Source organism: Topomyia yanbarensis, chromosome 1 (assembly GCF_030247195.1).
Source record: "Topomyia yanbarensis strain Yona2022 chromosome 1, ASM3024719v1, whole genome shotgun sequence".
Lineage (NCBI taxonomy): Eukaryota > Metazoa > Arthropoda > Insecta > Diptera > Culicidae > Topomyia > Topomyia yanbarensis.
Window position 1 is genome coordinate 176,842,618 of NC_080670.1, and position 17,549 is coordinate 176,860,166.

At 38.6% G+C, this 17,549-nt stretch overlaps 1 protein-coding gene across 1 annotated transcript; it reads left to right on the forward strand.

The window, feature by feature from the left end:
* Positions 1-1,549: 1,549 nt before the first annotated feature.
* LOC131682425 (glutathione S-transferase theta-2-like) lies at positions 1,550-16,543 on the forward strand. The gene is made up of 2 exons (XM_058963879.1): positions 1,550-1,979; positions 15,847-16,543. The coding sequence occupies exons 1-2, from the start codon at positions 1,862-1,864 to the stop codon at positions 16,410-16,412; spliced, it is 684 nt and encodes a 227-aa protein (XP_058819862.1). The 5' UTR covers positions 1,550-1,861; the 3' UTR covers positions 16,413-16,543.
* Positions 16,544-17,549: the final 1,006 nt, after the last annotated feature.

The window sequence follows — 17,549 nt, forward strand, 5'->3', positions numbered from 1 at the left end:
CCGGTTATATGTTGGACCATTTAGGTGACCTTGTCTGAACTTTCGATCCTGTTCATGCGGTTTGACGCAACTCTACATACTGTAACCGCAGATCCTGCGCAGGTTATTCGATTGATTTGCAAGCGCCAGTTCGTGATTGGCGCAATGCCGGTCAGCTCACTTTCTGCCGCTACGCGGTCACCCCAATCAGCTGATACGTTGATAATAGCAGCAGAAAGAAGCAAGCGTCCCGGCGAAAATGAGATTGTTTTCAAATTTGATTCAACTCGAGATAGCCGGGTGGTATGCGATATGTTTATGGGTGTCGGTTGGTTGGTGTGATTCAGCTACAAATTTGCGACTGGTCACGATGATTGTGGTGTGTTGATGGTAATCGAGGGTACGTTACACTCTACACCGGTGCTCTGATCATCAGTTTGATAATTGGTATCATGCGTGTTGACGATTTGCATGTAGGTTCTTATCGGTAGCGCTTGGTTTGAAATGTTACGAATGTTTATAATTTTGTAGCTGCAAATCATCATTAATATATTTGAGTTTGCTGTAGTGTGACGTAATTTAAGAGGGTTTTGAAGCCATGTCTGTTTTTAATCTTTTTTGGTAAAGCTGAAATGAAATGGGGCCCTATTCTCACAGGCACGTCACCAAGCGACTAGAAGGAAATTTTCTTCTAGTCACCACGTGACGTGACTGTGAGAATAGGGCCCATGATAAATTAATATTGTTTGATGAAATATAATCTAAAGGAGATCACCTTTTGTTCAACCACCTTGACCCCTACCCCTTTGCTTAGTTAACTGTCAAAAATGCCAACCCCTGTGGCCGAAACCACTGTCAACTACGACGGGCAGTTTCAAACGAAAACCTGCTTACATTTCATAGAAAATCAAATAAAAATCGGTCTGGTATTTATCAGCGTGTAATCGGGCTGTCTTAACAACCAATTTCTGCAGTGAACTTAGAGGGTTGTTATCACACTTTTTTTTTGAAAATATTGCTCAAATAAACCAATGGTCGTCTCATATACAGTACCGCATTGCTAAAATGAGATCAAAACAACGAAAAAATACAGTGAAACAAGTTTCGGTCTCCGAAGGATCATATCGGTCAAGTAATTATAATAAAGCTAAACTAAAACAAACCCCCAAAGTGCCACAAAAACATCACCTGACAAAAACACGAAACCGGGCAAAGACCCCCAAACAATCTCCCATCCGCTTATCTGTGACCCACTTCCACAGCCGTTTCATTCGCACAAGCATATCAAACACAACGCGAACTCCGCCACCGTCCGTCTTCGTGAGTGGCTGTTTGTTTACAGCGAAAAAAACCGCACGCACGCCTGCTGCTTTTGTGTGCGTTCGCTTCGCGACGTTCGCGACAAAACCGGTAAGTACGCGAAGCCTCTCAACTCAACTCAACACACTGCGACCCACGACGACCGCGAGGCGCCGTAGGGTGCGTATGTGAGTGACGGCACATCATAATGAGGGGAGAAGACGTGAGTACCCAGCCAACAACCAACAGAAGCAGTACTACGGGTACAAACGCCACGACCGGCCCCGTCCGTTCAGTCGAGTTTGAAGTTGCGCTTCAAGCGAACGGTTCCTTCCTCTCGCTGTAGTAGGTAGAGCAGCAAAATTTCAGTGACTACGTGACATTCGGCAGACAGTCCAGGAAAGTGGGTTTTTAGGGGTTGTGGAGACTGACTGGTGGTGAAGCTATAATCTTGTTTGCTTCGTTTGAGTGAAATTTGAAACGGTTTTTTTTGTTCTGCGAGCCCATTTCGCGTGCTAATTGTGTTGAACTATACCCAGTGTAAAGGAGTCTGAAGTGGAAAAAGGAAAATATTAACTCCACGATGCCTCGACCGGTAAAATTGTTTTACGATCTACTCTCAACACACTCGCGAGCCCTGTACATGTTCTTCGAGGCCACCAAGATTCCGTACGATCCGATACCAGTTTGCACCACCAAAGGTGAGTCTCCATAGCGCGGTTTCGATGTATGAATGCGGTTTGTTATTTATTTTGTTCGCTCCTCGGCCCTGTTTTGTGGACATGTTTTTGTGAAATCTGCATGACGATGGAAGAGGAAAAAATTGGCCGAAAAAATATGGTGGGTCGTGGAAAAAAATTCCAGCAGAGTGACGTAGTAGGCGTGATAATTCAAATCATGTTCGTTTCTGTTGGGTTGATCGTGTAGTTACCTACTAGATCCGTGAATGTTGATACGTTTTTGTAATTTGTAATTTTATTGAGCACGATAACCTGTTAGTACAGTTTTTAAATTATTCGGCGTTGGAAGTTTTTTTTCCAAAGCCCTTGAACGTTATAAAACAATTGCAGACACGGCATCTTAATGATTAAATATTTTTCCAAATATGACCCTTTTAAATCAGAAGGAAATTGAAATAAATATCCCAAGAATGATTAAAAGAATCGAAGCACTATAACAAAAATAATATTTATCATAAAAAAGTATTTCAGACATTTCTAAGGATATTTGAACAATCCTAATTAATCGGAAGGATAATACGCTTCAGGAAAAATCCGTTATGCACACTGTGGAAAAGAGAAACAATTTGTACATCTAAAAAAATTAGGTTATGTATCTGGTCAACGGTCAAAACTAAATCCGTTTGTCTCCATTCGATGATTTGGTCGAAAATTTGGGTGAAATCCAATTTTTCTCTACCAATGAGAAAATTGGGTAAAATCACAAATGTGCAAAACCTATTACTTGTCAAATTTGCGTTTCAACTTCGTCTCATCAGAATCCGACATTAACGTAAGGTCAGGATTCATCTAGCGTAGCATTGAAGCATTCTCCAAAAACTTTTAATCACCAAGAATTTTGGAATATTTTTTAAGTATTTGGGATCATATTCCGTATTCCTGGACTTTTTATAATAATGTTAATATGTTAACTCAATTTCAGCTAACATCGCAAGCACTTAAAACACTAATTCTAGCTAGTTCCCCAATCCGCACCACATCGGTGCTGTCACCTATTCGTCCAGCTTATACTTAACCCCAATAACCTTAGCGCTAAAATGACTCGACGCCAACTTACACAAACAATTACCGGCGGCATGTTAAATTGACAAATCAACGCGCTTCCTTTGCCGCAGTTGCACTTAAGAGTGCACGAAATGGCCTAAATCAACAAAACTTATCTCGAAAATAGCTCAACAGTTGCACAATTAGCATATGTCTTCGGGGTGAGATTCAAAACACAAACATCTCACCGCGACCGCGTTGTTTGGTTTAGATGTTATAACTGTAGCAGCCCAGTGTCAAAATTCATGTGGACCGTACCCGAAGAAGATTCGTATCTTTTTCGATTGCTACCACTATTTTTGCAGTTTACGAAACAATTAATGCAAATTACGAACCTTGAAAATTTATTATTGTGCCCAATAGAATAAAGTATTCGGTAGCAAAATAAGTTATTTCAACGACAATTTTGTTTCCGTTTTACGGAATTTGCCGAGAGCACATTTAGGAGGCTACCTGCCACCTCCGAGTAACCTAGCATTTTTAATCATTTTATAGGTCATGAGTAAAGAATTATCACGTTATAGCATGGATAATCTTAAATTGACCGTTCAGAATGGAAATCAGCTCGATTCACAGTGAGGCAGGTCGGTGCTTCAAAATGTACGCTGAAGCATTCCATACAATCGAACAACAGAATGAAATTGTTAACTGGGTTATTTCAACGGCCAACGCCCGCATTCCCGTCAATGATAAAAACTTTGCAATTGCCGTTCCCAAGACATTTTTTGAAAAGATTTTTCAGAAGAGTTAAAAAAAGGACAATCAAGAACTATGAAGCTATGATCGAAAAGCAACCGATTATGAAAACCTAATTTCCTCAGAAAAGCTAATTATATAATCCAGACGATTCATCAATTCAAGCTCCACTTGACACAAACTTGCTTCATTACTTGAACGAAGGACATCTTCCCATTAACCTAGAATCATTCGTACAACTCTAAAACAAGTGGGTTTGACCGGCTCTATAGATGACATGTTTTGTAGGGGACAATAATCAACACCTCGGATTCACAATTTTCCATCACACCTAACTGAAGAAGGGATTGTAGCTGAAAGCACATTCAAGGTAAAGAAAGAAAATCTGCAGGACACTGTTAAAAGATGTTATCCCGCCTGAGCTGCAATAAAGATCACAGAAATGGAAATGAAAATCGCTCTGCTGGTGCCCCTACACAACACGTATACAACGATAGTTTTTTTTAAACAAGCATAAAGCACAATTTTTCGAATAACGAGCCCGAGAATGTTACTTTATTCTTCAAATATGGTTGCACCGGAAGTGGAGATGTTAACCGAGCTCAAGCAAGCCTTTGCCAATGACTATGGTACGACGTCGGATGCGAATCTGTTTATTACATATTTTGTACGAATTAAGGAAACAACCTACGGAAAACTGTTGCTTGAAAACCCTCTAACGTTATCCATCCGATTTTGTAGACCTTTTCATGCATACAATACGCGAAAGAGACTACGGAATTAACACAGGTTGAAAAAACCAGCATCGACAGACGATGAAGTAGGATTCGAAAATGACTATGGTGGGCATGAACTCCTACGTCCACCAGTTCATCACAAAGGTGCTATATATGCAAAGCAACACCAAAAGACATGAATAACGTGGGTAAAATAGTGAAACGCAACACTAAAAAGGACACATTCTAGTTTGGCTTGTCTGCTTTCCACGCGTTGATAAGATTTTTCGAATATTTTAGTCATGTATCGTATCGTCTTAAAATTGGTGAATGGCAGACCAAAATACCTGATCGTAAAAAAATTAAGTACATAAGCCGCGAACACCAGGAGCTGACGAATGGAACACTTCCCATAGATTTGTTTGAATTTTGGGAAAAATCGGCAAAGATCACTGGAATCAAACCAGATTTGTTATAACGTTCCAAACCTCTTCTGGATGTTCTTATATCAGGCGTCAAAATCATTATAGTTTAAATTAAAAAAAGAATATTTCAGGAATGGATATCAAATGCAAGCGTTTCTAAGGGCACTTCTCGTACACACTTATTTTCGATTTTGCCGTTCGGCAATTTTTTTACCGATCAGCTCAGTATTTTGCGCAAAATATCTGATGCTTTCACTATTTTCGTTTGAAATGACGAACTCCGCTTATTCTACTACCGTAAAACAGTTTTTCAAAGTACAATTACCGATCTGGCTGTTATTGATTACCAAGCAACTTCTAAAAAAACCAAGCAACTCCTAAAAAAACTGTAATCTGCTACTCTATTAACAAAATGCAAAGATTTCGCTGTACAAACTATTCGAAATGTTTCGAACACAGAAACTGCAACGATACATCCTGTATCAGTTCTATCGCTGATTGTTGGAGCAAAGCTAACAAAGTATCAGTATCCAGTGATTAAGAGCTTTATTAACGAGAAAACATCGTCTTTCATATTTCCTTTGTACCAAGTAATTACCTAGAAAGCAAAAGTAAACTCTTAATAATTTTGATGTTACCTTAGGTGATTTCGAACGCGAAGAAAAATGCTATACCAAAGACGAAACCGCTACTGAAGCATCAACCGAAATTGAAGCACAATGCTTACTGACTTATACAACTGAGTGAATAGCGCAGTCTCAACCAGATATATTTGATACCAACCGGAGTAATCCATAAGCAGAAATCATTTTGTTTGGTAAATAGGGATTTGATGGTAGCTCAGGCTATAGCGAGTATAACTTTAACGATGGCGAATGATGAAAATTTGTTTCTTAAATTGTTTCGTTCCGCTGCTTTCTGATTCGGAAGTGAATACAGACAATCAAATCTAATAAGAAAGTTGATAATAATCAATTTTTGTAAACCGTATCTCAAGTGTTACTGTACTGCAAAGCCTTTCCCAAAGAGATGAACAACATTGAAGATTTTCTTCAAAGAGAAGTCAACGAGGAACAATATCAGATTGGGCTATCGCCATTACATGCGAAGAATTTAATATTCTACTCATTTATCGTAGCGGCTGGATATACAAAATGGCAAGTTAGAAATGTTGAAGAAAAAAACATACAGATAAGGAAAAATTAGGATTGATTGTTGATAAACCAAAATGTGGTGGAAGTGGAAATTCCAAAAACAGTAACACGGCAGGAAAATTCTTCAAATTTTCCAATAGTTCTGCTGAAATAACTGTGTTCAACTTATAGACAACTGTGTGTATATGGTGAAGTATTCAGTACAATACAATGAGAAACTTCAATGTTCCAGGAGCAGAGTTGTATTACAGTGCTAAACATCGGAAGATAAAATTAAAAGGGAAGAATTCATAGAATATTCAATATCAACTGCAAAAATGCTAGTGATTAGGTATCCTTTGTACGACCTACCAGCTTCTGTTCACAGAATATTACATTGATTACCGGAATCTATATAAAATACAGTTTAATATATGGAGCAAATGGTGTAAATAATGCTCTATTCCCAGTAGGAGAGATGTCGGAAGAAGCCGCGAAAGTAAACATCAAATTCATAAAGAAATTTAGAACAAATACGAGAAAAAAATCCCGCATCGCAACTAGTACAGATCTGTTACACAGACTTCTTTTATATTCAGATTTTGTTATATCTGGATTAAGTAAACCTATAGCTAAACATAAAGAAGAATGATCTAAAAACGGACTCAGTTTATTGAATATTTAATTTGCGGTAACATTCTAAATTAACTATACACTATATATTAACTATTCTACTATATAAGCCACAATGCAAGTAAAAATAAAAACACAGAACTTTGAATAGATTTTTGTCGTGACTACGAGGTATCGAAATTTCGGAAGAAACAGCAGGTAGAGTTTTTGAATGCCAGTAATTTTCATTGTTCTGAACGGAATTACGCTATGTTTGCACGGGCCAGTCGGAGAACTATCCATAAATCTCAGAAAATCTGTTTGGAGCGACATAGAAAACCCGAAAACAGAGCCGTCGATAAAGAGCAACTAAGAAACTTAATCGAATATTGGAAAATTATTTAAGTCCCGCATATATTGTTGTGCCTCAATCGTCGCTCACTAGTCGAACGAGAAGTATGTCAATGTCAAAGATCTTGGAGTTTTTATAGACGAGCAATTAACATGTTAGCACCACATCTGCTACATCGTCACCAAAGCAGCCCACTGTGTATGTTTCGTAGTGAAAACAACTAAGCACTTCCCGGGCATTTACCGTTTGAAGTTTTTGTTCATTGCTCACTAGTTCGCCCATCGATCGAATATTACTCTGGGATATGGAATCCTCGCTACCTCAATAGTGTTCATAGAATTGAGTAAGTTCAGCGGAGATTTTCGTTCTACAGATTTCCGCAACCCGTGCCTTCCTACGAATAACCCTACGCCGCAATAACTACGGAGTCAACGGTGCCATTATTGATTTGCAGAAAACGTTCAACAGAGGATGAGCTACCACATTTCAGAATAATTAGGTTTTATTAGTATACTCAGGAACTAGCGTTAGGAACATGTGTGATTTTCATTATTATAAATAAATAAATACAATTTTCGGCAATATTTAGTGTTGCGATAAAATGGTGTTTCAGCACGCCAATTTAGTGCAGTCAACCTCAGCATCTATTGTCCGCACCATTTGAACACCTCTTTTGTTACTTTCTTGATTACAGCGCCGAGCGAGAAATTTGCTGTAAACGAAGCAGATGTCAACCGTTCTTCCACTCAGATTGGAGTGAATCAACATAAGTGTCCGACTGTCGCAACGGATTGACCTGTTGGTTCTCCAGAGAAAGGGACGAGACGTTAGGATCAGAAATTATACAGCCAGCTTGTGGAGCACACAGAACCACTCGCTTCACTCGAATAAATCGTACATAAATCATTTGTGCGGCACAAAACACTACGAAGTGGATCTGCAAAAATATTGTGGATCTGCAGCGAAGGAGACAGAAGATTTGCGCTAAAGACGGAAGAAACCGCTCGTAGTTCTAGGGAAGGCTACTCACTACACACTAAATTTTGATTGCCGAATACCTGCAAAATTTTGCTAAATTTTGCCTCGCTGAAATATCAGCAATACTCTCAGCAAAAAATATTTCGCTGAATTTACAGCAATCCAAAACTGTCAAAATTTGCTGAACTGTCAGTTTGATTTGCTGGAACTCAGCAAAACTGCCATTCTTTCACTGATTGTTTCAGGAATCAAATTCTATACATTTGCTGATTTTCGTCAAAATAATGGGCTTTACTAAAAATCAGCGAAACAAAAATTGTAAAGCTGAACTCTTAGCAAATACAGTTTTGCTGAAAAGTTTCAGCAAAATATTTTGCTGAAGCAAAATACAAAAAAAATATTGTGTAGAAAACGGTGACACCGACCACCTTTTCTAACAAAATTCGTTCCTTGCGGCAAGTGGCTAATCGCAGCCGCAATCGGCAGATCTTGATCGATAAACTTACAGGCGATCTTGGTAGCTCGAGTGATTGAACGGATCATTTCATGGGAGACAACGAAGAGCGGATCAAACAAACTTATGCTGGATTCCATCGGAATTTTGATAATAGTGACCATTGTGCTGCATATTTGAGCGTAGAGCAGCCCAAGGCATAATAAACAGCCGTTCAGCAATGTATATCAAGAAAAGTCATTAGTAATTGCAATACCATTCAAAGTTACCGACTAGAGTGCGTTCCAAAAAACTTCGCACGATTTTGCTCTAAGGATACTGCCATGGAACGACTCCCTCTATCCGTCTACCGCCGTATAATAATATATGCATGCTGCTAGACTGGACCTAATTCGAGTCTCGCTCGCCGCATTTTCTTACAAATATTGTACATTCTCTACGACTATAAAAGAATAAGGGATGACAACGGTTTTTTTCCGGCTAGCTACTAGGACGGACCAAAACAAAACAAACAAATCGATCAATCCTCCGACCGGCCGCATCCTAATAATCCGCTTCCCATTCGGTGTTGATATACAGTCTCCGGAGAAGAGAGCCTATCCGTCGGGTTCGAACAGCTGCCTTCTACAGATTTCACAACTACTCAGCCCAAAATTTGCAACTTACTTTAAATGAGCGGGAACCAACTACGAACAAGCCGTGATCGGATGTTCAAAAATCTTTTTTTTTTAGTTCATAGTAATTTTCAACATTCGGAAATAAAAAAAAATAGTCTGCTAGTAGCACGGAGCGGTAAAATGGTATGTACAGTTCTTTAAGTAGATGCTCCGTTCTCTTCAAACAGCTCAGCACGAATGATATTACAAACAAATCTACAGCGTATCTATATTCAAAAGATCACAACTCCAGGACAGGCTGAAAATTTTGGCTATTTCCGAGCCGTTTTCAAAAGATTTTTTAAAGCTATGTTTTTTCGTTATAAATGCAAGTCATACCTTAAAATTTAATATGAAATTGCCGAATATTTTTTCGACAACAAAGTGAAGAAATTTATTAATTCTACTCAGTCCAACAAAAAAAATAATCGTTCAAAATCTTGCACTGCTGTTTTTTCTGAAATTTATAAAAGGCCCCTGTATTGAAAGGTAAGTCACGACAAAATGGCACTTTTCACTTTGAGATGTAAGCAGTGCAATAGAAATTTATGAAAGCATTTTTTTCTACGAAATTCTTCCTAAGAAAAAAGTACAAATCTGGGTACACAAGTTGAAACATGTTAGAAAGAGCGTTGGAGATTTGCCTCGTCTTGGAGGTTCAAAAACAGCAGTAACTCCAAAAAACATCGAACATGATTTGGTTTTATCCGACATATCAGAAGCCATAAACACATCAGAACCACGAGTGATTCATATTTTACGTAAGGAGTTGGATATAAAAAAAGGATTTCTGCAAGATGGGTGTCGCACTTATTCACGGTATAAATAGATGGTCGGGTTCGGGTTTTTGGACCCGACCCAACGGGTTTCGGGTCGGGTTCGGGTTCTGTAAATTTAAGGTTCTCGGATTCGGGTCGGGTTCCGGGTTTTTTAAATTTGAAATTCTCGGGTTCGGGTCGGGTCCGGGTTTTTGAAATTTTGAACTTTCGGGCTCGAGTCGGGTGCGGGTTTTTCAAATTACAAATTATCGGGGTCGGGTCGGGTTCGGGTTTGAACAAAATAACCCAACCATTTCATGACACTGTTTGCGTCTATACACAAAACGCTGTCTTTTTGGTAGTAGTGAATTATACTTCGTGATACGAATGGATGACACATATAACCGTACCAAATTTTAGCACCTCTGAATCGCTAGAATTCGTCGTATTTTCTGGTGCTCAAATATTGTATTTTTTCATCCTTGCATAAAATTCCGTCTCTTCAGATTCGCTAACTACCTGAATTATTTAATTTTTTAAACGAACATTCATGAGAAAGCATTCAACAATACGTGTTACACATCTAAAATCTCTTTGCGATTTATTTTTCATGGTAATTAGTAATAAACCAAGTCAACAGGAATTTATCGGAAAATATCGGTTCAACTTTCTATAATGGAATATAAATTTCGACAGGTACTTTAAAACCGATACTTAGGCCGCGGCGACTTTTTCTCTAAGTAAACGGTTCTGTGGGGTACATTAGTACCCCCGAACTAAAATCGCTCTAATTTGTCTAATTTTTATTAAATTTTTAATTAAATTGGATAGTTTTTTTTCTAAAATCATTCGTAAAGTAACATGTTTAAAAATATTCGTGTTTTGACTATTTAATTATGTAATATTTCATTTTGTATAAAACAAGTCTTTAAAGTACCCCCCCCCCCCCCAAATTCCCCTTTTTCTTCATATTGCTATAACTCCGGTAGTTTCAAATTGATTTTGACCATTTATACGACGTTGTAAAGATTATTAAATTTCCTTTTGAACAAATTTTTATCAAAAACCGGTCAAAAAGTGTTTTTATTCCGATGCTTTTTTTGAAAACCAAACGCCAATACATAGGTTAAAAACACAGCAATATGCAGTAACGGAGATGAAACAGGAAGGCGTCGAAGGAACAGCTAGAGCTGGCGCATTGTACGTGTATATAAAGTATATTCCAGAGCCTGGGCTGTAGAAGATAACAAATCGAATGATGCGTCTTGCATACTATATACAAATCATATTCACGAATGTGTTTTGCCTCTTTCAACCGCAAAAGCAAAAATTACGATACCGATCCAAGCGCATTTTCTAGTTACTTTGCTATAGTGCTTTGTTATATCAAATAACAGATACTATTATTCGGTAGAGTTGGAACTTATACAATTTTACACAAGTTTCTCGCTTACTATGTATCTATATTTTGCTTTTAAAAAAGGTATAATAAATTTTTTGAATTATGTACACATGACAAAACACTAACGCAAATGGTTTTGTAGGGTACATTTTGTACCCCAAACAAACTTTAAGCGAGTACTGTTAAGTTGGTCAAATGAAACAAATAGATTGTACCTGCTTTAACGGAAGTTTAATAATCAAATTGGTTTATGATAAAGATTGCTTGCAATTAAAATAATCTGTAACGGAAAAATAAGGATTTGAGCTCACAAGTTTGGTGGTACTTTGGTGTCATTATGGCGGCTCAAATTTGAAAAGGGTTCATTATTTTTTTAAAATTAGATAGTTTAGGCCAAACTTATTTTCTAGAGGCTGTCTTTGTTCCATCAGAACTAAACCTAGTTTCACTTACGCCAGGTTTCGTTGCTCATGACACTCATATGGTGATGGTATAATAGCACCACTATCAAATCAGTGGTACATATATGAAACAAGCGCTTTCTGTCAGTTTGTTCCCGGGCTGAGCTGTTACATGATCCGGATTCCTTCATGAAAATACATGAATTTCCACGAACTTCAGGAATTGATCGCAAAAATTTTGTGTGTTCTGTTAAAGCCATTAACAGATTTTTAAAAATTTGGAGTCGTTTCGAGAGCTCCATTGGAGATGTCGAAGCATCTCTACTGGCGCGCTTACTGTATAATCTGAAGCATAAAATAACTTAGATACCCCATACAGATCGTCGTAACGCTAATGATGGGACATCAAGAACACGTCCGAAAATCTTGATTGATACCCTTTGATACAGGTTTGACCGTACCAACCAGTGACGTGGGTGGCGTCATGTAAACTGTCGAATATGAATTGCAAATTGCCATAACTTAATTTAATACATGTAATAAATTATACGAAACTGCCTTGCAGGAATGATTTCTGATAAAAAAATAGAAATTTTGGGTAAGTACGACGGGCAAGGTTGTTGGAAACTGTGACCATTAAGCTGTCGGTTTCCCCATAAGTTAGCCGCCGATTCAACTTAATTTCCGGTTAAGATATAGACGATTTATAAGTTTTTCAGAACATTACAAATTCGACGTTCAATAATAGTAAACATAAATGCTACTACTACTGCTACTTCTACTCGGCAGTGATTTGTTTTGCCATATGACGATATAAATTAATGCGTATGGTGCTACTTCAGATTCGAGTGATTCTACTAGGATCCAGCTCGGGTGCCTAGAATTAAAAATCTTTGGTTGGTTCTCCGTATTAGCAAGTTGGATTTGGATCAGGCTTCTCAAATTTTAAATTTTCGGGTCGGGTTCGGGTTTTCAAATTTTAAAATTCTCGGGTCGGGTCGGGTTCGAGTTTTATAAAATTTTCATTCTCGGGTACGGGTCGGGTTCGGGTTTTCAAGTTTTAAAATATTCGGGCTCGGGTCGGGTTCGGGTTTTTCAAATTTTATAATTTCGGGCTCGGATCGGGTTCGAGTTTTTAAATTTTTATGCTCTCGGGTTCGGGCCGGGTCCGGGTTCGAAAAAATTGAAACCCGACCATTTCTAGCAGAACTGCAATCGTGTGAAAAACTGAAAAGAATGCGCAAACATTTCGTTATGAAATATACTCCAGACTAAACTTATCAAACTCGACATAATTTTGCAATAACAGTACATTACTTACATACCAAATACCAATATACCAAAACACAATTTCTGTAACATATTGTGTTACAAATTAGGTCTCGTTACTAGTTAAAATAACAGAAATTTATAACAAGTAACAATGCGAGATATAGTTTTGAAATATTTCTGTTATGTGTTTCTGATCGGGATGTGACGAATGAATCAATTTAAATTCACATAAATACAAACAAATGATAGATGTTCACTCCCAAATACGTAACGTTTCTCAATAATGTCTTGAACCTTTCCGATCAACAGAAAAGCTTCTGCTGTATTGATACATATCTTGCGGTTTTTATTAGAAGTCCTGTCCGCCTCGTAATTTGTCCGAAAAAAATTCACAATCATCAGCTGTCGAAATCTGTTGATGATAAGAAATCCGTTAGTAGCACAAAATATGACTTGACTTACTTACTACTGACCTTGACGATAAGTCTGTAACATCGTTTTAGACTAGCCCTTTCAACTTTATCAAGGAGTTGATGACAATATTATAGATCGCTTACAAGTTTCGTTCTTTCTTTACGACCGTGTTCGATTGATGTTGAAGCAACCGGTTCTGTTTGTCATTATACACTAAAACACCGGCTTCAAGTCTGTGGAAATAGAAGATCGCATATGTTTTTTACCTCGCTTTTATTTTTTTGTTTGTTATCTTTATCCTTACCACATGAGGGTCAATTGAAGGGATACTAGTACCGAACCAGATTCAAATAAAATTATAACCAAATGCAATTTTCATAGCAAACTGTGTTATAAATCTTATCTCGTTAGTAGTTGAAATAAAAAAAAATTGTAACTATAACCAACGGGAGATAAGTTTGGTTATGAGCTTCTGATCGGGTATTTATTGAAACAAAATATGTATTAGTGAATATTTTGTACCTGCACTTAATGGCAATGTTTTTTGTAGGAAATGTTCAATCATCGGCAAAATTTTATTTACAGCTGTGTACTTCGTTATACTATAAATATGAATAAATTTGAAGCTCTGGTTGATCTTGAATAAGTTTTCCGGCACAAATACAGAAAATCACTTTCAAGCAAATTTTGAATTATTATCAAAAGATTGTTGTTACAATCTAATAACTACCCATTTATTGCCTCCTTCGGTAAGAAATAAACTGGTTTAGCAAAAGATGGCGAACTTGCTGTAACTCAACCGTCCGATCCTATCACTATAGCGACTCATTGAAGCATATCTTCCGCGAAGGCTACTAGCTAGCTTCAGTCTCCGCACACACGGGTGAATGTTCTTAATGAAATAAAAAAACCACAACAGCACCTACCTATAGAGCTCGGCTTGCTACGACTATAACCATCCATGCAAAACACTTGCCGACCGCCGGCTTCTACTCACCGCAATAATAACAAACAGGTACTCACTCACAATCGTGGCTGTAATGACAGACAAATAAAAATTGCACCCCATCCAACTCCCCAAAATTTCAAACGTTCCAGCCATGTTTGTTATGATCTTCGGTCCTCTTTGAAGGTCATCTTTGTTTTTCCCGATTTTTTGTTTTACCACACTCACAACAGCTACCTACGACTTATGTTTTGCAGACATACACGGATCATAAAACTAAACTACCACCAGCAAAGCAGTGTGATGTATACAATGTGATGGAGTTCAAAGCGGCACTCAATTGGAACTCACAACTTTTGAATTTGTGTCTCACGTAGTTTGTTTTTTTTTTGTTCTATCTGCCAAGAGTGTTGAGTCTTTCTTGCAACGGAACATGTGTGCGACATATCGCAAGCTATAAAACTCTGTATAAAGCATAAATACACAGCAGAAGCCAGCCTTCGATGCCCCACCACCTGTGTACATGACGGCGGAGGGTGACTTGCTAAACCATCATCAGTGGTTTTCGCAATCGACGGACACACGGCGGCGGCTGCATTCAATCGTCGTGTTTGTTGATAAGCCCCGGAGCAGCAATACTGTGCCTTGACCCACACGCGCAGTCTTTGAACTCGCGGACAGAATTTGAAATTCAAATCCACGGTTATCACGGACTGAGTGTGGAGATCCGATGAGTTTTAATACAGCGGTACACCGGGAGGAAGAATATCACATCATGATTTTAGTTTTGATGATCACCAAATGAGACACGCCCATTCTTTGGGGGTAAAGCATTTCAACACTTGCTGGTTTAGGGAGGTGTACAAAAAATTGGAAATAGCCTAAATGCGCAAAAAATAAAAAAAGGATTAGCTATAACATGATAATTGGAATGTTAAATAGCAAATATCTCAAAATTATCTGTCATTCCATATGTCATTTTTCTTGATTGTGGAATTGACTCACGTTCAAAGCTTACTACTGCTAAAATGATTCGCAGTATATTTTAAAAAAGAAAACACGTTCAGTTTTGATTAATTTGAGTTCTCTTAAAGAAGCATATGCGAACTCACTTTCAAATGAAAATGTTTGAAGCCACAAGTAGCAATGTTAAAACCAACATCCATATCTCGAATCTCCAGGACAAAACCAATAAAACTGACACAACAATTATGTCATTATTCCCGCAACGACGCGACAAGCAAATAAAATTGCACACACCTTCCTATAATCATGCAGCAAGAAGCAAACAATCAGTCGCGAAACCGTGCGTCATTCCCCTCTCGAATAGGACAACAAAACGCCGGTCAATCAACTAAAAATGGTTAGCACAAAGCACAACGCAAGAAAAATAACTCGCTCCCAAACATGGTTTGTTAAAGTTAAAGTGACCCCGTGAGACATGCCCCTTATTTAAGAAAAAACTAAATGTAAAAGTATTTATAAATTTCAAGCGTAAACATGTCAATAATGTTTCAATACAATCAGTCAAACTTACTGACGCCACCCTTCTTTCCCACTTTCTTCCAGGTGAACACCGTTCAGACGAGTACAAGGAATGCATCGGTCGGTTCCAACAAGTTCCCACCATCATCGACGGCGGTTTCAAACTATCCAACGGCGTCACCATTCTCAAGTATCTAATCCGCGAAAAGCTCATCCCGGAACACTGGTACCCACGGGATAGCAAACTCCGTGCCAAAATCGACGAGTACCTCGAATGGCAACAGGACAGCGGCTCGAAAGCATTCAACGCTTTCGTTCAAGAAAAATGGAACCTCGCTCTACGGGACGAACGTTCCTCCGAACAGAAGGTAGAAGAATACCGCCAACAGGTCGACCAAACGCTGAACCAACTGGAACAGAACTGGATCGAACCGGGACGGTTCATCATCGGTGATCGAATTACGATTGCCGACATTCTGGCTGCTTGCGAGGTCGAGCAGCCGAAGATTGTCGGACTGGATCCGTTCGAGGGACGGCCCAAGCTGGCCGCTTGGTTGGAGAAGGTACGCTACACAATGACACCGTACTACCAGGAAGCGCATCAGGATTTCTACAAGTTTACCGACAAGGCGGCCCTGCGCCAGAACTGATGATCCCAAGGCCGACCGGACCAACCCCCGGATTGCGTGTTTGTTGTGTAATGTTAGACGTGTAGATGTATTATATACATTTTATATATATATATATATATATATATTTCTGTAGATATTAGTACTTACTGGTTAAGACTCTTTGGTTTAAGTGGTTCTGTAATGCCTGTAATAAAATGGAAATTATTTTTCCGTACTCATATTAAATAAAGAAACTGAATGCTTCGAAATGCTGACAATCACATGCGAGAGAATGCATTAATGAGCTCGTCGAGATGATGCATGACCTGGTAAGTCTGCCGACTGGCGACGGGTAGTGCGAATGGGAATGAGCTCAGACGTGATGCAATTCAATGCTGATTCTAGCTGAGAACGAAATGCATGTAAAAATCAACAACTAAGAACAGACAATTGAATCATGAATCAGCCGGTTGGCCTTGGTGGGATTGCTTTCAAATCTTCTGATGCTAACTGGTTGAAAGCTAGGAATTACTGAAGTAAGGACTGTGTAGGGACCTGTACGGATTTAAGGAACTGACAAATGCAATCTTTCTATCAGAAGGTTGTCAGTTAAAAATAATTCAATTTCCGTCCAATAGATTAAATTACGGACGGATTTATGAAATTTACGGAATGCACCCAAAGTCAAAACTTGTCCAATCATAGGCAACGGTCATAACTTAGACTACTTAGAGGTATCGATGCTGGTACCTGTCCAAATCCATGTGTTTTATCAGCTTTCAATAATATTTCAAGACAACGAAGATCGTTGCGTTGCGTAAGCACGGTATACTTCGTAGATTGCAGACTGATGACTCTCATTTCCAGCCAGACTACTTGAGGAGCATTGTTTGGGAATAACAATTAATCCAGTCCAAGCGAGAGTTTCGTCTGAGAGCCACCATTGCGGGCCACGACCATCTTTACCGTATCTTGGGATGAGAAAGGAAGTGTTGATGTGGTACTTGCTTAACGGAAAATCCCGACTCAGTGATACTCCCATAAGCACCACGGATTGGGTAGTGGGTGAGTTGTTAGTCAGGATTCGCTTCAAGCAAGCGATGCGACTGAGACTATATTTTCGTGCATGTTTGAATAGTTTATTGACTGTAGGATACGTAAATCTTCTAGGCGTTT

Coding starts and splice junctions, on each gene's coding strand:
- LOC131682425 (XM_058963879.1), top strand. CDS start 1,862: ATGCCTCGACCGGTAAAATTGTTTTACGATCTACTCTCAACACACTCG. Junction 1,980..15,846: donor ACCAGTTTGCACCACCAAAG/GTGAGTCTCCAT, acceptor ACTTTCTTCCAG/GTGAACACCGTTCAGACGAG.